Here is a 24,888-nt window from a genome sequence, read left to right as displayed (position 1 = left end):
CACACTGGGAGGTTGAAAAAACAACAACAATGTGCATAAAATATAAATGTTGTAGGAAAGCATGATCTTTATTAGAAGGATAAACATGAGGAATATGACCACTGTGAGCCCGACAGCACCGCAACATTAACCTTAACTTTTACAAAGTCTAAGGATTCCTTATATTAACTGAACCCCCTTTGTCTGTCAACCAACTGGAGATCCTTTTCCAAATCCAACCCTCCTCCATGGTGGGAATGTAGCCGCTCAGCTTTCAACCAGCTGGAAAAGAAATGAGAAGAAATGATGTGGGCGAATGACAGAGAAAATGACAAACTATGACTAATAACATCATTTGTGGTCTTTTAATTGCTGAAAATGTCAAGCGCAATACATGAAAAAATTAGTACTGTCCTACTTTGAGTGCTTTTATACTGCCAGCTTTGACTTTAAAGTGCACATTTAAAAGTCACATTCATGTAAAGGGATAGATTGGAATATTTTCTAAGAGTTATATGAGGGACTTAGTACAAGCAGGCAGCACAAAAATATTCAAGCCACCTAAAAACACCAATATCAGTTTAAGCTATATTTCCACCAAACGCCATTTTATGGGGATCTAAAGCTGTTATCTATGTTTTTTTTAAGAGCCTCCAGATCCCATTAACAAAAACAGTTGTTCTTCCTCAAACACATGTGAGAGGTGGGTCAGTTTGTTTGTGTTATTGTCAATGTGTTTTAGAGGTTTAGTTATGATCCACCAGTCAGTCATTTAACCAGTAAATCACATGTTCTGCTACATTTCTGGAAAATTACATTTCTCCAATCGAGTCTGGTGGCTTTGAAGAGTGCATAGATAACGGATTCAGTTCCTCGTTTGAAGAACTAAATAGCAAACTCAAACAGCTATTGATTTCTTTTTAGCTATAGCTTAAATACATTTAGCTGCTGCCCGTGGCACATCATTGCATTACTTAGCTTTATTGCAGTAAATATTGTCTGTTTCTCCAAATCGGAAGTGCATCTCCACCATCTACTTTACAGAACACTAACTATGGATAGTGACTTTATACAATATACACTATGCCTTTAAAACATTTACCAAAACAAGCAGCAAGGTTAGCCGTCATATTTCTAAATCTATACGTTCATAGCTTTAAAAGTTATAAATAAAGAAGTAACTAAGGCATCATTGAACACAGGAAAGGATATTAAAAGTGGAAACTTGGCATGAAATTGCCTGGTTGAGCTGAATAAGAGACACAAATCTGCCTACTGGGCCTCCTGAACATCTGCTATTGTTTTTCATCCCAACAACCCCTGTGAGAATAGAGACATCAGTATTCAGGGGAAAGTGTAGGTGACAGTCTGCATGCAAGATGTTTCCACTGTACAACAACAGCAGGTGACTACAGAGAGGAGGAGGAAACGCAAAGGTGAAGGAGGAAGAGACGATTCAAGGGCAAATCCTCCAAAGCCGCTTGAGTGTTCAGAGGAGTTTCCTTAAGGTTGCCTTTCACTGGAGGAAAATTGCTTTCTGTTGATATTTTAAGAATTAATTTTAACAGCTCCCATTGTTTCCAGTGTCAGGAAAAGGAAAAAAACGTAGTAAGCAACTCCAGGCCTTTGGAACAAAAAGAACGACTTCTGGGAGCAGCATTAAAACGTTGAGTCCAAAATTAAAGTGTTGTTATCCACCAGGCCTGTGAAAAAGAACACTTCCAAATGTTTAAGTATAGCCCTATTCAGTCTTACATAGTTTTTCATGTAAATGGTCTGCAAAGGCTAAAGTCCCAGTGTTCCCTCCAGAGGGATTAGGTACATCTCAAAAAGGGCTTCAACAAGTGCTCTAGCTATAAAATGCTTTACGTGTTATAATTATTGTAAAAAAAACTATACAAATGTGGCTTATAATAATAATAATAATAATAATACAGTGATATGAGTCAATTATAGTTAAAAATAATTGGGGTTATAATGCATCAAAGAATATGGGCATGGCGGAAAGTGTTACTGGTTTTGTTTGTGGCGCTCACACTAATGGATACTGAGGGAAATAGCTTCTCAGAAATAGTTTGTTCCGATAAAATTCCAGAGAAGACATACAGGAAGTCCCATGCATCACTTCAGAGGAAAATGAGAGCAGAAACCACACATTACTAAACCGTGTAAAACTATTAAAGGGGAAGAGCCACATTTGAGATAACTTCAAACTCACTGGAAGGTCTAAACAAGGAACAATTCTGCTACTTTGGTACAGTCTGTTTCACAGTACTGATTCAGCAAATGAGCTAACCATTAAATACAGTTGTTTTTTTTACCAGTACGGTCTCAGAAGTGTATACAAGTTCATTCATGTTGCTGCCAGAGGGACAGCAGTACGAGGAAGGAGGCAGAAGATTATAGAGAAGGATCAACGAAGAAAGGGAAGTACATCCTGGGTTCTAATGAACAGTCAGATACACTTTATTTGAACCCCTTAAGTCTGAGATTCAAACCTAGCAACATTAAACCAATACGTCTTACTGATTACAGAAAAACAAAACTCCTCAGATAAAATCATTTGGTCAAGTATTAGATCACTCACTAGGGATGTAGCTCTATATTGATATCAAGTACATTTAAATAAAAATACTGATATGTTAATAATATGCGACAAAAAGAATACTGGTATGTTATATTAAATTAAGAACTTGTAAAGAATCCAGGGTCTCTAAAAGAAGTTTAGTTTATTTTCTTTGTTCCCTCCCTCAACTGCCCCACACACAATCTTTTTAAATAAATAAAAAGGGAGAAAATAAATATAAAAAAATGCACAATATTCAAAAGATCAGGATGGATTTCATTGAATGATTTGAGTTTTAAGTTGGAGTACTATTTTTATAGTTGTATGCATAAATGTGCTGGTTATTATATGTACATATTTGTTAATGAAGAACATTTTATTACTTTAAGTTCAATTTGTTTCAAGGACTTTCTTTGTAGATTTAAGGACATTTCTTACATGTATTTATTATTTATTTCACTGGCATAATGAGGCTCTCAGAAAGAAAAAGTCCAAATTAATATAAAAGCAAACCGCAAGTTTATGAATTATGACTATAAAAAGTCCTGCATTTTTTTTAAGCAAAGTGAGAAAATCGTGTGTCAACTGTTTTAAATAGCCGTGATTCAGTTAGCCTGTCTCAGTGTGAAACCCTCTGATACCGTATAGAGACTATGATGAAGTCGCCATGCCATATTTCTATATAAATAAAGGCTATGCAAATTACAAATGTTGGATTTAAGGTTTCATTAAATGTTACATTCTCCGCCCCGTTTGAGCTTTTATAGGATATTTTTTCAGCAATAAGGTCATGCAGTATATTATTTCCCTTAGTATTGTAAAATAAAATTGTCATTGCGGTTTTCTAACTGCAAATGAAACCAACATTGATGGTTTCTCCACTGCTACACATCAAAACTAATTTAAGAACATTTTTAAGTAAAACAATTTTTAAAACAATGCAAGTCTGTCATATTTTCTACATGAAAGGCATGAAAAGAGGAGGGAATGTAGCTGATGGGAAAACAGGAGTCCTAATGTACAGTCTGTGCATGAGAGACTGAGGGAGAGAAAAGGGCAGAGTCATCGATTAAACGAGAGCAAACCTGTCCAGCGAGGGCAAACAATGTGCAGCAAACGTCAATACTTTCAAACGCCTTCCTGTGAAAGGCCTCTGTAGAAACGTGCATAGCATTCTGCTCTGCTAAATGTCAAAACATTTAATCTTATTTTGTATAAGCGAAAGGCAGAAGCAGCGAAGAGCTCAGCTTGCGTTGTGATTATTGATTAGTTCTCTTTCAGATTTGATATTGTGATGAAGAGAAACAAAACGTTACATCCTTTCTGTTTCTACAACAGGGATCACCCTGGTGCCAAGTTGAGTCTCCATCTTCCATGTTTTAGATTGCAAAGATACTTTTTGTTGCCACTGTTAAACTTGATCAGCTCTTGTATAATCTCCTAGGAGGAAGGAAGGAAGAAAAAAGGGTTTAAATGAAGGAAACTTGGTCTTTACAGGCGACGGCGAGGGCGGGGAGTTCCGTGGCGTTGGAGAAGGCAGCTACGATGGAGGCGAAGACCACGTTGGGGCTCAGGGAGGCGTTGACGGCAGTGTGCAGGCCCCGGGCGCTGTAGTACTTCACCAGAGGGACGGTCTGCCGGTGGTAGGAGTCCAGACGGAAATGCAGCGTCTTCTCGTTGTCGTCGCTGCGGCGCATGAGCGGCTCGCCTGTCAGCTGAGTGCAGACAAGAGCAGAGGAAACCCATGAGAAGAAGGACAGAGAACGGGCTGAGATTGTGAAACCTGTACAATCAGATCAATGCTCCTCAGTTTTAAACCTAAAGCCACATACACACTGCATGCTACAGCTCAACTCCACTCCTTTTGAGCTGCGTTTACGGAGGTCGACGGGTATAAACGCGCTTCAGCAGCCCAAAACACTTCCATTCAGGGAAACGCACTGCAGCTTCAGAAATTAAGCAAATGAAGAAAAAAAAAACACAAATGTGCCAAACCACATCAAAATGACACATCTTCCCCAACTTGACAACATGAGTAGCATTTAGAAAGCTGTATAAGCCCTGAAAGTAAATAAGCGCACCGGTCCCAGCTGTGGGCATCACTTTTTAGTGTCCCCTGGTTTCCGTTGAGTTTTGAACTTCTTGCAGCGTTTTTTTCTTTTAAGGAAACACTGCACATGTTGAGTGAAGTTGCTCAATGTTTTCTAAATGTGGTGCATGTGTTGTCAAGTTGGTGAAGCGGTTTCTTCATTTGCACGTATTTTGGCACATTTGTGTTTTTAAAATTCCATAGATTTTTAAGTGCAGGTGTTTGGGGCCGTTGAAGCGTGTTTGCACTTGTCGGCAGCCATAGAGTTTCTGTATAGCTAGTACGATCGACTATTGGAAAATGCCATGGTTTGTTTGGAATCCAAACAAAGGAACGTCTGCACTTAATAATTGTAAGATGAGGTGTTTGAGCGAGATGTACTGTAATACCCTAGTGAGGATTCTCTCTGAGAAATGTTTTTCATTTTCACCAAAACAAAAGAATGCGTTTATTTGCAGTGTCTTTACACATTTGTACATTCTTTAATGAAGGAAATAGACTACATGTCATCTTCTTTAACTATTGAGTCTCTTCATGTTAATCAACTCCTTTGTGGGGATTCAAGATTCAACCTGTTAAGCCCCGAGCCTGTTTTTCAGGTCTCAGGCTCGAAAATGACATTCCCAGAACAAATGACCATAACTTCACTTCTAAAAGGGGTAAATGAATAATGTTTTTTCTCAAAGCAATGATAAACCTGTGATTTGGATTTAGAAAAGTCAGAATCAATAGAGAATTTTTTTATTTTAAAGGAAATTCAGATTGAACATAGTAAAAAAAATTAAATGATAGTGTCTGTCCAAAAATAAAAACATTACTTATAGTGAAAACCACCCTTGAATGATGGGATCAGAGACTAATGGCGCATTTCCACTACAGCGCGGAGCTTGCTTTAAGCCTGCTGTGCCCGGCCCGTTTTTGGTTGCGTTTCCACTTGGCGTAGTACCGGCTAGCGCAGGGGTGGGCAAACTTTTTGGCTCGGGGGCTAGGGCTGCACGATTTTTGGAAAAAATCTAATTGCGATTTTTCTGACAAATATTGCAATTGCGATATTTGTTTTTAAGCGACCCAACGGAAGTTTATTGTAAAATGCGGCCATAACTCCGGCTAGGAAGGTCGTATCAACGTGCTCCCGTCTCTAAGCATCCCCGCAGCCCGAGCTACGAGTGAAAAAACTAAACTTACATGAAACTTCCGTTGGGTTGCTTTAAAGTCAAGCTTCAGTTTAAGATTCACCCTGTAATAGAAACATGTGATGGAGCATTACTAACCTGACTCAGAAACCATCTAGGAGAGCTCCATTGGAAGCCATTTGGAAAGGGCAGGCACTTTCAAAAGCACTTGGCAGGTGATTGGATCAATCTGTCTATCACCTTCTATCATGGGCCACTTCTGATTGATTAACAATGGCTGGTACATGTGGAGCACAGCACTTCTGATTGGTGTGGATGACTGACACAATAAAAAAATGTAAAAAAAAGATTGTAAAAAAAAAAAAAATGTTAAAAATAATCGCAGGCTTTGCGATTTGATAATTGCATCATTTCAAATCGCGATTTCGATTTAAAATCGATTAATCGTTCAGCCCGATCGGGGGCCACTATGAGTTTTAAATTTGGGCCAGTAGCAGATCAGTAAAAAAATATTTAGCTGTCCACTCCTCATTATACACTCGGCACTCAATGTTGACTTTTCTTTTTCCCACTCATTGTTACAGATGCAGGTTCAAAGGTGAATTATTGCGTCATCGTTAGGTCATGACGTAACCGTTTACGTGCCTTCTTATGACCCACACAGCGTTTTACGTCGCTGATTTCTCCGCAACACCGCTCACAACAACATCAATAGAGGACTGCATCGGGTAGTTTTTAATTATACAAAGCCAGATTAAATTAAATAACTACTTCTCCAACCTTATACCTTTCTCCAGAGTGCCGTGGTGCATTGTTTATTAATGTGGTTCAGCTGCATTACTGCCTTCTGCAGTGCTGCTCGTCTACTGGAGTTTATTCTCCCGTTAACTCGGGGCAGCGGCCGCTGTAAAGTTTTCATTGTCTGACTGTCACAAGCAGCTGATAAATATCCCCCATCCCCATCAGTGAATGTGTTTCAGTCTGAAAGCTGTTGGCATCACAACTCTGTTATGAAAGTTTCTCTGGCATTCTACAGGTGATGTCAGCTAATCAGACTATCTTGACTACTTGTTGCCATCATATTGTGGCATAAGCCGTTTTCTACACGCATATTTTACCGGCATAGTTTTCGTTATGATTTTACTTGTGATGGCCACATGTAGCCCATGTATTGATTCCATCCGATAGTTGCAATAATACAAAACAGGAAAACGTCTGCCTCTTCACAATGGTCAAAAACAATGGATGGTTATTAAAGTAAGGTCAAATAAACAGAATCACACTAAGCCTGTTAGTGTTGCCTGACTTTATATAAGTGTTTTTATAAGTGTGTGGTCGCGTTCTAGTCATTTTGCTCAGCGCTACTGCTTGTTACAACTTGTATTCGCCGATCTTGCCGGGTTGCCGAGTGGGGCCAGCTGAGAGAATAGACCAGACTCCAGCAAAGGTAAATTGTGTCTAGAGTGCCCCATCTAGTGGGATCAACTGAAATGCCGGGTATTGCAGGAAAAAGGCAAAAATGAATGCGATCTTTACTATAATTTGGACAATTTTGTACCAATATTCGGCGGGCCGGATTCAAAAGCCCAACAGGCCGTTTTTGGCCCGCGGGCCTTAGTTTGCCCATGCCTGGGCTAGCAGGTACTATTTCACAGTTTTCTGGCCCCATAAAATCGAGGTTCTTTCCGGGCCAACAACCAGGCTGAGTCGGGCTGAGCATGCTAAACTAGAGAGAGAATCGCTGGCTAGGGGCTACAACTACAACAAAATGAACATATTTGACCGTGATTTAATTGCAATACACGTTTCTAAATGATGCCGAAGTAACAGCATACTGATACCGGTTAGTAAAAACCATGAATTAATGCTTTGACAAGTCTGCAGACAGACGGCAGGCGAAAAACCTTTTAAAATGCGTGTTTTCTAACGCAGTATATGCTCCGACCGTCCACACTCACAACAACGGCCTACAGACATGAATAAACCAGCGACTGTATTCGCCATGACACAGGCAGTCTGTGGTTTGTACTTGTTTAACTTTTGTCTAGTTTCTGAACAGATATGAGAAGCTGTGAGCTTGAGTGCTAACAGCTGCCGGCTGATGTTGTTTTTCTGAGGTTCTCATTGAAGATGACGTCACGGCTCAAACCTACACTGCGTTACTATAGTTACTGCCCCAGCTACTAAACTGTAATGGAAACGCAGCATAAAGTGAGCCAGTCCTAACAAGGCCTAATGAGGCCTAGCCATACCGAGCGAGGCCCTGTAGTGGAAATGAGCCATAAAAGCTTTAGGAATCCAAACTATAACATAATAAGTACCCTGTATCAATATTGATGCAAAACAAGTGACATTTGACCTTTTAAGAGAGGTTTAGCACACAAAAAACACTTCTGGGTTCATTTGGGTGCATTTTCCATATCTCTGGCCCCCCTCGGATGATTGACACCTCTTTTAACCGTTAGAGCCAATAGAATTGAGGGGAAGTTCCTAAAATCCATCTAAACATTACCCATTGGTGAATGAGTGATGCGTAGCCAGAATGCCCAAAACCGGAAGCTGTCATACACTCTGGTAGCAACTATATATGAAAACTCCGTTATTGACATAAATATAAAGATGGATTATCAGTAATCATTTCAAAGTGACAGACACATTGGATTAACCTTCAGCAACGTTTTAATGCCATTGAACACAACTTTTGATCAGAAACAGCAAAAGGAAAGACATATTTTCAGTTTTTCCTCCGTAAAGCTACGTTCTGGGTTTGCTTCCCCTGCCGCGAGTTCTGATCGCTCAGTGATGATACTTATATTTCTAGAATCTGTGGAATCTCAGCTTGCTCTATTGTTTGTGCAGATCCGATAAGTAATAAGGATATTTTACCGTGAGTTCTGTGCTAAGTGCGTTAGCATTTTTTCGCTCAGGACTAATTCAGAGGCTTGGTATGACCCTTGTGTTTCGTTTAACTAAAAATGGTTAATATTGTCTCATAGCTCAGTTTCTTCAGTTAAGTGGGTATGACACATTCATAGTTTGTTAAATATTAAGAAGCCCTCAGACACTGTTTCTTGCAAGATGTTGAGTTTTGCCCCCGGTACCGGGGTATCATCCCAATGATGATACCCAGAAACATCTTAATGTATACATTTAGTAAGTGTCCCTGGAAAAAATGTCTACATTCAGCTTGCGCCTGAAGCTGGCTGATTGTCACCAGTTTCAGACTTGGCAGTGAGTTTAAGTAGGTGGCAGATTAGCCAGAAGTGGTTTCTAAGTGGGTTGATAGTTAAACTACTTACGTCATCCTTCATGGGCTCTTTGGGGGGGTTGAACTCCTCGTGGTAGGAGCGGCCACTCGGCTGATGAATTAGTCTGGGAGAAACGGAGGGGACACGGTGAGAGGCAGGACAAGGATGGAAAAAAAAATCAGAGTGAGCACAGAGGAGGATGGATGAGGTTTAGACGGCCACGGTGACTCACATTACATTTCATTTGTTAGATGCTTTTATCCAAAGCGACTTACATACATTCAGTATGTGGACAATCTCCACAGAAGCAATTTGGGGTGAAGTGTCTTTCCCAGGAACACAACGACATACTGACTGCAGTGGGACTCGAACTTTCTACCCCCTGATTCCAAGTCCAGCACACCACCCACTTAGCCACAGCCTCACTAACTGCCCCTTTATCATCCCACATGCTGCCCTTGGCTTGTAAAAAGGCAGCATGCGGCCTCCTCTTTGCAAAAGGACCCCCACAGACAGAAACCTGGCTCTCTGCAAATGGTCCGCCATTCATCGTGGCATACAGATAATGTGCGGTGAGGACGTCAAACACTGAATAACAGACACTAATAAATGATTTCATAGGACCGATTCTTTAAAAGCGCTCACACAAGTTGGTGATTAAGAAACACGTCTGCCTGCTCAATGTGTGTCAGCTTACAAATCAGAGCATGGCATGTTCTATTTAACTGTTTCAAAACTGTTATGTAAATCATGACTTGTTGCACAGTGGAGGCTGTAGACATGGAAACAACAACATGCTGCCAATTAAACTTTTCGAAGTGTTTTCTTTCTCTTCAGGCCTCAGCCTGGAGAGATTATGAAAGGAGTCAGAGCTGGTTAGAGCAGAACAGCAATATGTACTATCAGAGCATCTTTCAAAATAGGTGGAGAAATAAACAATCAGGTTGTGCAGTGGTTTCTGTTGGTTGTCTTATTTAGCTTGGGGCAAAATGAAGACAAAGAGGAAAAGTCTACTTATTTAACCAGATATGCGAAAGGACAAAACTGTAGGGATGCACCTATGCGTCGACAAGACATCGGCCGATGTTAGCAGTATTCACCTCGATTGGCACATCGGCAAATAAGATGACGTGCACCCATGGCAGTCGCTGATGTTTGCATTAGCTTCCTTGTTAATTATGACAAATGTGAAGTCTGTCCGTCATATTGAGGCTTTAGAACACTGACTGAGGGCACTCTGCCATAACTTTACAGTAACTCACAGCTCGTCTCCTCTGCTCTGTGTGGAGCTGCTACTGCTGCGGGCGCTATGCAGGACATCCTGCATAGCGTGTGTTTTCAGGAATGGTAAATTAAGTCCAACATTGAGAGAGTGTTTGAGTTATGAGAAATGTTTCACAACTTCCTAACTTTGTCTAAGGTTCAGTCTCCGTGTGTCAGCAGAGTGCTGCGGTCTCTGTCGTCAGAACAGAATTAACATGGACCCGAGAAGTGGTCCGTCTGTGGCAAACACACAAAAACTATCCCTGTTAAATTACATTATATTTAACTGTTTATGCACAATAGCACTGCAGGAGGAAAAATAATGACGACATTAACGGAATTAAATGCATTCACCGATTGCTGTATTATAAAATCTGAGAATATAGAACAGCAGTTTTAGAAGTTTGTGCTCATTCAAAGATGGCTAAAACAAAGTTAATATTTTTATAATTAAAAATAAATTAATATCAGCAAGCAAGTTTTTTCTGAACGCAGTAAAATATGTTGTTTTCTTTTCCGAGGGATAAAAGGTATTGTCAGTTTTGGAATAAACTATTTTCAATATCTTGAGACATTTTGAAAAGTCCAAAGTGTTTGCTTATCGAGACAGATCGCATGAGGAAATCATGAATTTCAGGAACAGAACTTTGATATTCCTTTTTAAGAATCTGCAGAGGAAACCCCTCCATGGACTCCACTGAGTCATTAAAGGCATGAATGTGACAGCGATTGAGGATAGAACCGGCAGACGATAACACACACCGGTACCGAAGACATAGCACTGCCTTTAGTTTCCCTCCGTACATTGCACACATGAGTACTGAACAACCACATGCATGCCAAGAAATGGAGGGCATCAGCAAAGTTGCTACTCCAAACATCTGCAGATACATTTGACATTGGTGCATCCCTACCAAACTGGTACGTAAGCAGAGGTTAACAAGCTATGAAATAACACTAATATATGTGACATCCTCTTCCACATATAATTCCTGGTAAATTACATGGATGACCTTTACATACATTGCTAGTGATTCCCATTATTCACACATCCAATTAATGGGAAACATTGCACCTGTTCAAACTTGGTCATGATACAAACAAGGTAATGTCATTAAAATAAGTTATAATCTTCTTTTTAAGAGAAGAATGTTTAATCCAGTTTTAACCGACAGACATGTTTTCAGTAAACGACCGAAACCACTGGGTTGTGCTGTTAGCTGCTTCAACATTTAACCTAATGAATGTAAGCAGGAGCGCAGAAATCATTTAACCAAGTTAAATGGATACACAGCCCTTTCTTAGCCTAATTGTGGAGATTGAACTACATGTTGATGAAATGAAATGTTGTCGCCCTAAAGATAAATAAAGATAGATGGATGGTGTGCCCCATTTGTCTCTGTGCTCTTATTCTTAAGGTCAGCACATGTCGAAAATAGTCTGTCACAATACCAGAAAGGTTTCAGCTCATACCAATGTCAGAGAAATTCCACTATGTTCGCGACACAATTGTACCCTGTAGTTTTTCATATAAAAAAAAATTAAATGCAATATATTGTAACGTTTTTTTTTTCTTTTTCAAATGTGCAGGATGTACTGTGACCCCCTTGTGACAAATCTCTCTGACTGTGTGACCTCTTTTCATTTCCACCAGAAAAAGGAAATGATAACTTCATTTTCAGCATTTTATTAACGTCACCATTAAATATCACTTGATCTAAAAAAAAAGGACCAAGTAAAATCCAGAGTGGAAATCCAAAAAAAGCGAGGCCAGTCATGTCTGATTGAACTGTACCATGCAGTAAAAAGATGCCATGAGTGTCAGTTGATCATTTAATTATGTATTTAAAGGTGTGGTAGGTAAGTTTCAGAAACCGGCTCGAGATACACTTTTGTTATATTCCATGGAATGCTCTTAACATCCCGATAGCAATGAATATCTGAAGTGCTTTGACAAAAAAATCCATAAAAAAATTTCATCTGTAGAAGCTGTGATAGTACCTGCCTGTCAGCTTTCCATCGGGGCACAAACCTATCTCGTGCCCTCATTGGTCATGTGCGCGTTTGTGTGTGTTGGAGGAGGGGCTCTATAAGGAAGTGGCAGATTTTCTCCGGTTGTGTATTTTCAAATTCTAGCGATCTCGAGCCAGTTTCTCAAACTTACCTACCCCACCTTTAATGCAGCTACAATTTAAGGATTTTATTTTGGGAATTTTTGTTGATTTATAATCACACTGATTTATAATCAATGAAGACACAGCCCTTTATTATTTACTTCAACATACACGTCTTTTTATGGTTTGGTTGTTGTTTTTTAGAAAAATCGCAAGTTTCCATATATACTTTGTGTTATTTGTGTGAAAACATCTCCTTTATACAACTTTATTAATTCATGCATCTTGACAAAAAAAGCAGAGTTTTACAAGAATACATTTGAACAGAATATGATATGGACTATGAATGGACTGTGAGCTATGGGCGTGGTGGTGTGTTTCAGAAGGGCATTACACTATACCAGGGGTCGGCAACCTTTTTGATATGAAGTGCCATTTAAAAAAAAAAAAATCTGATTAGTGTGGGAGGGCGGGAGGAGCCTCGCTGCGGGGTAGCTGTGGACCTCTGTCGCCTGTCAGCGCAATTTACATGATGCAGTTTAAACAGTCAAATAAATAAAGGGCGGTGCCGGCCGTCAGCGAATCGAGCCCGGCCGTCAACGACCCACTGACGACCGGCTCGGTTCTCTGACGGCCAGACGCACTGTGATTCTCCAGAACACACAGTTGGCCAGTCCGCCCCTGTGTAGCATACTATTTTCGATGACAGATGAGCAGATCGCCACTGGGTTTTCAACTAAAGACACAGCCACACAAAAACTGCGGCATGTACAGCTCCTTATGGGTAATGCAATGTGTAAAGTGCGCTACACCCCTGGTCGTTTCACCATGGAGGAAAGCAGCAGAAAGTCGACTGGAGTTAAAGAGAGCGGGGCCTAGAAGTTATCCTTCTGCTCTGCGTTGCGTGCATGGCTTCCTTCTGCAGGGGGAGACGCGCTCTGCCGGCGGTCTCGTTCAGGATCCGAAAATACAATTTAAATATTTTGCACACTTATTCCTAGTGTGCCACTGGTTACAGTCCCGCGTGCCAATGGTGGCACGCGTGCCAGGGGTTGCCGACCCCTGCACTATACAATGTAAATACTTATTTAAATGTATTAGAATATACACCACATTTGCACACATACACTTAATCTCTGAGAAAACGCACAACATGAAGGATAAATACACAAACTGACACAATGAGACAATGGAGTCTCTATCTATATCTATGTTGCAAATGTATTATCTTTTCAATTTACACACGGCATCTATTGCACGTCTGCCCGTCCTGGGAGAGGGATCCCTCCTCTGTTGCTCTCCCTGAGGTTTCTCCCATGTTCCCTTTAAACTGTGGGTTTTCTCCGGAAGTTTTTCCTTGTACGATGTGAGGGTCTAAGGACAGAGGGTGTCGTATTGTCATACTGATATTCTGTACACACTGTGAAGACCACTGAGACAAATGTAACATTTGTGATATTGGGCTATATAAATACACATTGATTGATTGGAGTAGTGCATGTTAGACAGAAAGAAGCAGCGCCACAACCAAGCGCTCCCAACTGTGACTGACGGACGCAGACACATCATAACATCCCACAATGTGAATACTTATTTTAACTTAAAGGAGCTTTACCAAACTGTAATGCAAGTCAACAGCATCTCGCATACTAGCTGCTAACAGCTTACATGTACTATCTTTCCTTCTGCTGATATCAAATCAGATGTTTTGTTTACAATGTTGCGTTATTAGGGGGGGGTCATTTTAGTTTTTAAAATGTTGACGGGATGCCATAATTCTCAAGCCCCTTGATAAGTATACGAATGGTACCTACAGTATTTTAGAAATACAGGTCATATCACAAATTAATATCAGTTTTGATGCTTTTGACCTCCCTAGACAAACGTCACAAATTAAATCTTTGTCTAAAATAAAATTAACACAATTTGCTCTAGAACTATGCTTTTATAAAGGCTTGCGTGACTGTTGTATGAACACCATACACATATCAGTGTGTCTTTTATCTTAACACTCAAAACTAAACTTAAAATATATTTGAATGTTTTTTGTTGCCTTAGGCCACATTTCTTAAAAGCACCCGTTTGTTTCTGATAGCTTCATTACTATAACATCCTGCATGTTTCCCTGTTTGTTTGAATGTCACTGGGGAGCTGGAGCTTAATTCTAATAATTACGTTTTTTGTTCTTCACATATCTCTTTGGAGACTCATGAAAAGGAGCGTTCCGACAGTTTAGAAATACAGTAAGGCACGAGCAGCAGTCATCGGCTTCTTTAAGGATGCGTCCTGCGACCTTGCAGCTGCAGGACGCTCTCCGGCCTCCTCGCATGCTTTCACGCTCCACTTCTCTGGCATTACCTCGCTGTCCCAGTCTCTTCTGTTTAAATGAGTTAATCTATGGATGGGTTTAACACTCGGAGAGAATGAGGAGCCGTTTCCATCCTGGGAGCTCATTACTCGTTGTTGTGCCTGGGAAATAAAACAGATTGGATCCCTCCTCTGGTGGTGAATAATTAATTGTCCTACCTTCCACAGATCCTGCGGACCAACATAGAGTCGTCGACGGAGAACTCGATCACCGAGTCCAGGCTCTCTTGTCTCTTGTCCAACAAATCGTCCAGCTCCAAGAGACAAAAAATACTGTTAAAAAAGCTTTATAGTTTCTTTTTGTCTGTTCTAATGATCAGATTAAATGAAGATATCAGCTTAATGTCAGACATGTTGCATATGCAAGTGATATACATTTTCAAATAGTATATGGTTGCTTTTACTTTACAATTTGCCTCTCTTTCACATGAAACAAAAGGAAGAAAAGGCTTCTCTTTCTTTCCTTTCTACTAATGAAGAAAACATCTATGCTTTAGTTTGCAACATGTTATTAGAGATATACCTTTATTATTATTGATACTCTTAATTTATTCCAAACTTATATTTGATCATCCACCAACTAATAATACATTTTATTTATATAGCGCTTTCCACAACTCAAAGACGCTTTACAGTATGAGGGAGGGTAGACAAACAAGGACAGGCAAACAAATAAATATAGTATAGTAAAATAAACAAACAAAGGCAATCAAGAGGAAGTTGATTGAGGGGGGGCGGGGCTTATGGGTAGACAGAGTTGAAAAGATGGGTTTTGAGGCGGGACTGAAAGACTGTGAGGGACTCGGAGTCACAGAGATCTTGGGGGAGGGAGTTCCAGAGCCTAGGAGCTGCCACTGAGAAGGCTCTGTCCCCAAAGCTGCAGAGTGTGGATGTGGGAATGGATAGGAGTCTGGCTGCGGTGGATCTGAGGGACCGTGGGGGTTGATGAGGAGTGAGAAGGTTTGTGAGATAAGGGGGGGCCAGATGGTCGAGTGCTTTGTAGGTGAGGACCAGAATTTTGTAGTTGATGCGATGGGAGACAGGAAGCCAGTGGAGGTCTTGAGTGTGATGAACTAGAAATAATCCTACATTTTATAATAGTTTTAAAAATGTAGGGTGTATCTTTCCATCTTTCTGTTGGTCTTTATATTTGTTTAGACCTTACATTTTAAGAAAGCGACGCAAACAGTTTGTCCTGCTTGCGTTGTAGCCTCCCTTTCAACGATGTTGTTTAAATTGCGACAGTACGCATGGAATCCAACATTCGATCAGATCAGATGATCGATGGACTGAGCTAGAGCTAGCCTGACCTCTCAAACTCACTCTAACAACACTTTGTACCTCGTTTGTTTAATCTGTACACAAACCAAAATGTAAAACACATTTCCTAAAATGTGAAACTACTGTAGTTTTGTTTCTCAAGATCACATTAAAGAGGTCATATCATGTTTTAGGGGGGTTTTCCCTTTCCTGTAGAGTGTTATAAGTGTTGGTGCATGTAAATGGTCTGCAAAGGCTAAAACCCCAAAGTTCCCCACAGAGGGAGTTTCTCTACCACACACACATAACACAGTGACATCACTACGCAACACTTGCACTTCTATTGGCTAGCGCTTGAACACATTGTATGTGATAATTTAAGGGGGTGGGATATAGCTAAATGGTTGACCAAGCAGAACAGAGCCGGCCAGCTAACCAATCAAAGCAGACTGGCTCTGGTTTCAGACAGAGGGTGAATAGAGGTGCTGAGAATAATGTCCTTTATAAACACTAACCATCTCTGCTTGTTTGACTGTGCGAGGAAATCCGTCCAACAGGAAGCCTTTGCTGCAGGGCGGAGAGTCCAGGTTCTTCTCTATGAGCTCCACCACCATCTCATCACTGACCTGAAACACAGCAACATATCCTCATCCATCTTTTTATCTGCATAGCATCCGCTCTGCACAAGAGCCAGAAAACAACCTGTGGACAGGGATTTCTTCCCCGGCCACACAGGGAGGAAATAAAGGGAGAGGAGACAAACAGCTCTGAGGAAATCAGTCGCATGCTAAGACAGAGAGCAACAAGTTCAGAAAGACTCACCGTACTGAACACACATCAGGAACAGAACTTTGATATTCCTTTTTAAGAATCTGCAGAGGAAACCCCTCCATGGACTCCACTGAGTCATTAAAGGCATGAATGTGACAGCGATTGAGGATAGAACCGGCAGACGATAACACACACCGGTACCGAAGACATAGCACTGCCTTTAGTTTCCCTCCGTACATTGCACACATGAGTACTGAACAACCACATGCATGCCAAGAAATGGAGGGTAGTAAAAACCTTTTTCAAACACCACTTGGAATCGATCAGTCTAAATTACATTCAACAAACTCCATTAGCAGCTATGCAAATAAGTGTTAGTAAGTGTTACACTTCTCAATGTATGGCTGTGCTCCAAGTCAAAAGATTAACATTTCTCAGGAAAAGTCTGGTTTTCTGTCTCTCACTTGTTGCATACTTGTGTTTCAGAGACATTTCAGCTGTGAATGTCCCTGAAGACAAACACATGAGACATGAAGTCATGAGGGACTGAACATTAAAGGCTGTAACATCAACACAGAGCCTCAGAGGGTCTGAAGAGGCAGAGAAAGGAAACACACAGATCATGAGAAGTAGGGATGCTCCGATCGCCAATTGCCGGAATCAGTATCGGCCGATACCGATCGCCGATGCGATCGAGTGGGCGGGGCCTAAATGGAAGATTTAAACATCACTTTAAATCTTCCATTTAAAGTGATGTTTAAACTCAGTTAATGGGGCTCATTCACTGGAGCTTCCACAAACAACAATCAACTTAATTATTACATTCAAATGATGTACATTATTCCAGTTAACATTCACTTTGGAGAATAACACTGGAGAAATGAGCGGAAGCGCTCTCTTTTCCCCTCTCCCCCCCTCTCTCTCTCTCCCCTGACAGCCTGTCAGTATCTCATGCAGCTCACTGATCTAGTAATGAGTGACCCGACAGTGAAGAATAAATATATTTATAATGACTAGTTTAGCTAGTTCCAGAGGTAGATAAAATAGCTAAGTGTGTTAGGTCTAACTCTTGTGTGTTTCGCTCCGCTCACCGGTCCGGCGGGCGGAGCTGCAGGATTTCTGCTTCACACACGTTGCATACCGCTATTTTACTGTCTTTTTCGGACACCTTAAAATAATGCCAGACTCGTGAAGCCATTTTGGCGAGCTTGTTTTGCCGCACACAGAGAAAAGTGTCATGTCAGAAAGCGATGCAGGTTCTGGTCCAGACTCTCGTCATCTCACGCCTAGACTACTGCAACTCCCTCCTGGCTGGTCTACCTGCATGTGCCATCGGACCTGCAGCTCATCCAGAATGCAGCGGCTCGTCTGGTCTTCAACCTTCCTAAATGTTCCCACACCACGTCGCTCCTCCGCTCCCTTCACTGGCTTCCAGTAACTGCTAGAATCCACTTCAAGACAATGGTACTTGCGTACCATGCTGCGAATGGATCTGGCCCTTCCTACATCCAGGACATGGTTAAACCGTACACCCCAGCACGTGCACTCCGCATCAACCAAACGGCTCGCTGCACCCTCGCTGCGAGGGGGACCCAAGTTCCCATCAGCACAAACACGTGGGTTTGCTATCCTGGCTCCAAAATGGTGGAATGAGCTCCCCATTGACATCAGATAGCTTACACACCTTCCGGCGCAGACTGAAAACTCATCTCTTTCGACTCCACTTCGAGCGATAGAACTATTAACAAAGCACTTATATACTAATAAAGGACTGGCTTATCTAAAGCCAGTTGAGTAGCACTTGAAATGTTTTGGCTCTATGAAGCCTGATGTGCTTATATGATTCTGTTTTTTCAAGGTTGTATTTTGTTGGTCGAATGCACTTATTGTAAGTCGCTTTGGATAAAAGCGTCAGCTAAATGTAATGTAATGTAATGTATTTTACATCATGCGATCGGCATGTTTAGAGAGCACCGATCGATCGGTAGAGAGTGAGTATCGGCCGATATTGATCGGTGACCGATCGATCGGAGCATCCCTAATGAGAAGCAGAGGAGCAGATAGTTACCAGTTTGCCAGCGTCCATGGTCTCCTTGAGCTTCTTGCCGAGCTGCGAGCCGGAGGCCACCATGGCCCTCAGCATGTCCCCGGTGGCCAGGTGGCACACACAGTACCGCTCTGCTAACCGCGGGGCCTGCAGGGAGAACAAGAGACATTTATGATTTATTAAGAGCTTTAGATGATCAGCACCACCCTGACAGGTGAAGAAAGTGCTTGGCAGGGGATTTGTTCTGCATTGTTCGCTGAGAGAAGAATGAAAGCAGTTTGTGTTTTTTGCTGTCAGACTCGAACGTTTTCACCAGAAGAGATTCTTGGATTTCATGCCAAGCCACAACTTATTTAGTTGTGCCAATAAAACGATTAATTAAAAATAATTGGAAAGGGTTTTTGATTATCGGTTAACTGTTTGTCATTTTTCAACAAGAAATAGTGATACTACAATTATTGTCAAGCCTCTTCAGTGAGGATTTCCTGATTTTCCTTGTCAGATTTATCAATAATGATTAATGATCAATACATTTTCTCACTCCTTCTGGCTTAAGTTATTCTTTCATCTCTAAAGACAGGAATGCATCTCCAAAACTAGTCAATCTTAGGAGAGCTCTACTGAGAACAGAGGACGTAAAGCGTCAGAGACTGAACACACTGAGGTAATGCCAGCGCATAGGTCGGTCTATTTGTAACTGCTCTGACAAGACAACACTGTGGGACTGAGGGAGGTCAGTGAGAAAATGTTTTGGTGTCACCACACAAGTTACTGTGTCCTACAAAGTTACAATACAAATCTGAATTATGTTATGCTGGGTTCTTACAGGCAAAGGCAACTACATGCCCTTAAGAAAACTTTTTGAACAGCTGGACTTCCTGAAGCAATGGATATATACGTAATCAGTAACCTTTATATCAAGAAACCCCATCTGCCATGTTTTCCTTGCGCAGCCAAAGGTTGAAATTCCAATCTCTGCTTATCACAATATGGCATCTTTAAATTATTTATTTTATCCGACTAACAATTTACAACCCAAATGATTTAATGTATAACGATATAAAACCCAAAACAAATCCCCACATTAAAGCAGGAACCATTTGCTTGTGATGTGAACAGTTATTAGATAATAATCTAATTTGATAAAAATCCACCAGCTATTACACCACAGAAACCTAACAGATAAAACAATTTTACATATTCAGGCTTCATTGCACACACTTTCTCTAGCAGATGTTGCTTATGCAGATGAGTATTAGTTACATTGTTATTTTCTTCATATAAGCCTGAGCTCCTACTTAAAAATGTTTTCCTACGTGCCAATTTAGGTGTAAATGTCATCGAGCACAAGTAAAACATGAGACATATAGTCATGTGGGACTGAACATGAAGGGCTTCAACATCAACATAGAGCCTTAGAAAATACTTGGTACTCTGGAAAATTCTAGTACTCAATCCTCACCTGTCCTCTAATAAAGTTTAATCTTATCTAAAACAATAATCAGATATTAAACAATAACTTGATAGAGGAATTTTCAGTATTCTGAGAAATGTTGAAACGTCCAAAGTTTTTGCTTGACCAATCAAGAATTTCATGAAAATAATGTTGTAATTCCTTTTTAAGAATCTGCAGAGGAAACCCCTCCATGGACTCCACTGAGTCATTAAAGGCATGAATGTGACATCGATTGAGGATAGAACCGGCAGACGATAACACACACCGGTACCGAAGACATAGCACTGCCTTTAGTTTTGGATTTTAAAATCGCTGTTTTGTTTTTTTAATTGTTGGATTACATGAATTAAACAGTGTACCAAGATCAGCTTAAACTTTTAAATCCCTTCGAAAAACTGACATTTATAAACAGGCTTTTATGTGAATAACGCGATTTGCACTTCCTACCTTTCTTCCTTTAAAGTATGCTGGTCTATAAATGCTGTTAACATACTCTGGTCTTTTTTCATTTCTGTAGATGCCAACTACATGTTGTTGTCTCAGTACCTGTAATAAAGTGTAATCCTACCTACAATAAATCAGCCATTAAACTATTTTTTGATTGTGAGGAATTATGGTCTTTTTCTTAAAAACCTCAAACTGAAGGCTACAAAACCAAAGTCGACAAATCAATGGGTGACATACATGGATTAGGTCCACTTCTCAAATACAGTCTATGGTTGAAATCCTTCCAGTTATCTCATATGTTTTAACAAAATGCATTTTATACACTATTAATGACTATATACACATGCTAAAAATATATAAAAATGAACAAAAGATGTACTTGAACATCTTAGAAAACTCACTGCATTGTCTCCTAAGTATCCAAACCATTTGAACGCTGACGGTGTTCCGGATTAACTTGTTTCCCGATCAACTTGTTTCCGTGGGGTGCGTGGCTTTCGACTGAAATACACATTTCGATCGCTTTCTTCTGTCGTTTACATAAATCTTTTGGTATATTTGGCTTTTTAGGAACACGTTGATGCACATCCAGTACCAGTGTGTGAGGTTGTGATTACGATGGCGATATCCGCACGCGAACAGCGAGGACTACAACAAGACAAACGAGTTGCTCGAATAAATCATTTAAAACAGCTATTGTTTCCAGACTTATTACGGAATATGGTTGTTAATGTCCAAGTCCACCTGCGTATACCTTCAGACAGCCTCCAAGTGAAGCACACGGTGTGTACTCAGTTTGAAAGCAGCGTGGAGAAGTCTTCATCTGTGATCCTCCCAGGGAACTGGGACCCGCCCAGGTTAAATTGTGTTACGATTTCTGTGGCTATCTACCAGCGATCATGTTTAATATGAAAGACTACACACACATGTATCCCTTATAAAAACGGTATTGTGCAGCACTCATCTAGATGTGACTGTTACCTCGTTTTGCAAAGATAGCAGCAGAAATGTCATTGGGGATATTTAGACTTTAAAATGCTGCTTGGTCGTGAATGTTGGTGTCGGCAAACAATATTACGAATCCTCTATTCAAACATAATATTCAATGTGCATCGACATGAAAATAACAAAAACTTCATGCTGGACTCAAACCCGAGTCCCAACAGTAAAAACCAATCATGCCCTGCGCTCATATTGTCACAACTTCTAGAAAAATGCAACCCGACATCATATTGATAATAATATATGATACAAATGTAAGACTGACAACAATAATAGTTTGTAAAGGATTTATTGACGTGAATGTTTTGAACAGTGAACACAGAAATCGTAACAGTTTAATCTAGGCGGGTCACATTTTAACGTGGGCGGGTCCCAGCTCCCTGGGAGGATCGGTTTAACACAGATGAAGACTTCTCCATTCAACACGTCCTAACAGATCACCAGAGAACAATAAATCAAGCGATTTACAATAAGTATTCACTGTTCAAAACATTCACATCAATAAATCCTTTACAAACTATTATTGTTGTCAGTCTTACATTTGTATCATATATTATTATCAATATGATGTCGGGTTGCATTTTTCTAGAAGTTGTTGAAGATGTTAATGTGACAATATGAGCTGTGGTGCTCTGTTAGGACCTGATGATTCGTGGCGCACTCATAACGCACAGGGCATGATTGGTTTTTACTGTTGGGACTCGGGTTTGAGTCCAGCATGAACTTTTTGTTATTTTCATGTCGATGGACATTGCATATCATGTTTGAATAGAGGATTCGTAATATTGTTTGCCGACACCAACATTCACGACCAAGCAGCATTTTAAAGTCTAAATATCCCCAATGACATTTCTGCTGCTATCTTTGCAAAACGAGGTAACAGTCACATGTTATCTGGATGAGTGCTGCACAATACCGTTTTTATAAGGGATGCATGTGTGTGTAGTCTTTCATATTAAACATGATCGCTGGTAGATAGCCACAGAAATCGTAACACAATTTAACCTGGGCGGGTCACATGTTGACGTGGGCGGGTCCCAGTTCCCTGGGAGGATCACAATTTATCACAGAGGAAGACTTCTCCACGCTGCTTTCAAACTGAGTACACACCGTGTGCTTCACTTGGAGGCTGTCTGAAGGTATACGCAGGTGGACTTGGACATTAACAACCATATTCCGTAATAAGTCTGGAAACAATAGCTGGTTTAAATGATTTATTCGAGCAACTCGTTTGTCTTGTTGTAGTCCTCGCTGTTCGCGTCCGGATATCACCATCGTAATCACAACCTCACACACTGGTACTGGATGTGCATCAACGTGTTCCTAAAAAACCAAATATACCAAAATATTTATGTAAACGACAGAAGAAAGCGATCGAAATGTGTATTTCAGTCGAAAGCCACGCACCCCACGGAAACAAGTTGATCGGGAAACAAGTTGATTGGGAAACAAGTTAAACAACGGCAGTAAATAAGAAAAAACCAGTTTGACCATAACTTTTTTTATCTGTTGATCTGTACGCAGAAATAAAACGCTTGTTTTTTTATTGTGTACTTGAATCAACATCAGCAAAAGCAAGAAACTGAATGGTTTACAACAAATAAAAGCAGAAGAGGACACCGACACACATGTCTTCATCAATAGAGGTGTGGTAAAGAAACGTGAATAGTTTTAAGTTCCTGGGAGTTAGCAGCTCATACAGCTAAACATGGTATGGATCACATATCCCCATACTGGTGAAAGAAGCTCAAGAATAACTGTTTTTCTGATGGGGAATTAGGAAAGAAACATTTCCCAACCAAGGTCTGACAAGCTTGAGCGAGGAGCAATAGAAACCACCCTAACTGGAAAACAATACAAACATGCGCGGCTAAAGCTAAGAAACACCACCCGATTCATTTGTAAAGAGTATTCTTTCTTGTAACAAACTTACATGTTTGTATGTTAAAAATAAATATATATTAAGTGATAACAACTTCTATAGAAACATACCATGTACATTAAGGGTATAAGCAGACATTGACTACACCTCAAAACAACTATAATGTGGCTCTCAGGAGGTAACAAATTAGGCTTGGTAATATTTTCAACTTTTGTAATATCTTCTGCTTTTTCAGTTTAACACAATTGATAAATGTAGGAATTAAACTTCCTCTGTATTACCCAGTTGCTACAAAAACAACACCTGTAGAATTTTAGCATGACATCTCAGACAAAATAGCCTCATTATATTTATATTTCGTATGTCTCGGGTATTGAATGAGGTTGTTATAGTTGTTAACATTAATATGAAACTGACAGACATATTTAAGAATAATAAAACGCATCTCAACACAGAGTCCAGGTGTTTTTTCTAAGAGTTGAAGTCACAAACACAACCAGTTCAACTAGATGTGTTAGCATTAGCATTAGCATTAGCTTGTACAAATACCGACCATGCGCAAAGGGCTAACAGCTAGCTCTGTTAGCTCCCCTCCTCTCACCTGAGTCCCCTTCCCAGCTCCGGGGGGTCCGAGCAGGATGGCACGGATCCCCTCCTGCACATCGGCTATTGCCTCCTTCAGTTGCGCGCTGGGTGGCATGTCTGGAGCGGGACACCAGCAGGGCAGAAACTTTAATAAAGTCTGTCTGTCGTCCTACTGACACCTCACACAAGTTCAGCCAGGAAAGGACACGTCTCCGCCTCCTGTCTGCTACAGCGACTAAACCCCGCCCCCTAATGCTGTTGTGATTGGCCGCGAGACTGCTCTGTCACTAATTATGAGTGTTGATTGGAGGAAATCTGGGTGACGGCTCTTGGGTAATATCCGACATGGATTCCATCAGGAATGTTTCTTTTGTTAAATTATATTAAACTATAATACAAATAAAAAATCGTGAAACAATTGATGATGATATAATTAAGGTTTTTTTGTTTTCTCAGTCAAATGTTTTCTTGATTAGTTGCTGCTCATTATTGCATACTTTTTGTTGTCAAATGTGTTTAGTATTTTAAAAATGTAAGATGTCACATGTTTTACTTTTTTTAAATCAGGAATGTATGTATTATGCGTGTGACATTTCTATAAAGTATATGATAATATGTATATGTAGTATGTTTTTAATTATTTGTAATATTCTGTATTATATATTATTATATTCTTATA

General features: G+C 40.4%; 1 protein-coding gene and 3 non-coding genes across 4 annotated transcripts; all 4 read right to left on the bottom strand.

Moving 5' to 3' along the window:
- Nucleotides 1-43: 43 nt before the first annotated feature.
- Nucleotides 44-24,426, bottom strand: ak2 (adenylate kinase 2). Its single transcript, XM_034094453.2, has 7 exons — nucleotides 24,226-24,426; nucleotides 18,859-18,984; nucleotides 16,535-16,645; nucleotides 14,919-15,013; nucleotides 9,067-9,139; nucleotides 4,041-4,260; nucleotides 44-261 (listed from the first exon to the last, which is right to left on the bottom strand). The coding sequence occupies exons 1-7, from the start codon at nucleotides 24,322-24,324 to the stop codon at nucleotides 254-256; spliced, it is 732 nt and encodes a 243-aa protein (XP_033950344.1). The 5' UTR covers nucleotides 24,325-24,426; the 3' UTR covers nucleotides 44-253.
- Nucleotides 10,994-11,131, bottom strand: LOC117455685 (small nucleolar RNA SNORA57). Its single transcript, XR_004553129.1, has one exon. It is a non-coding gene; the product is annotated as a small nucleolar RNA SNORA57 (small nucleolar RNA).
- On the bottom strand, nucleotides 16,939-17,076 carry LOC117455684 (small nucleolar RNA SNORA57). The gene has a single exon (XR_004553128.1). It is a non-coding gene; the product is annotated as a small nucleolar RNA SNORA57 (small nucleolar RNA).
- Nucleotides 20,512-20,604, bottom strand: LOC117455686 (small nucleolar RNA SNORA57). Its single transcript, XR_004553130.1, has one exon. It is a non-coding gene; the product is annotated as a small nucleolar RNA SNORA57 (small nucleolar RNA).
- Nucleotides 24,427-24,888: the final 462 nt, after the last annotated feature.

Source organism: Pseudochaenichthys georgianus, chromosome 11 (assembly GCF_902827115.2).
Source record: "Pseudochaenichthys georgianus chromosome 11, fPseGeo1.2, whole genome shotgun sequence".
Taxonomy (NCBI): Eukaryota; Metazoa; Chordata; class Actinopteri; order Perciformes; family Channichthyidae; genus Pseudochaenichthys; species Pseudochaenichthys georgianus.
This window is presented reverse-complemented; position numbering and strand designations above follow the sequence as displayed.

Bases quoted from the DNA above. Each gene is read 5' to 3' on its own strand.
- ak2 (XM_034094453.2), bottom strand. From the start codon at position 24,324: ATGCCACCCAGCGCGCAACTGAAGGAGGCAATAGCCGATGTGCAGGAG. The intron at 16,646-18,858 runs GTAACTATCTGC...GCTGTGTTTCAG, and splicing joins CCATGGACGCTGGCAAACTG to GTCAGTGATGAGATGGTGGT. The intron at 4,261-9,066 runs GTAAGTAGTTTA...GTCTGCACTCAG, and splicing joins AAGAGCCCATGAAGGATGAC to CTGACAGGCGAGCCGCTCAT.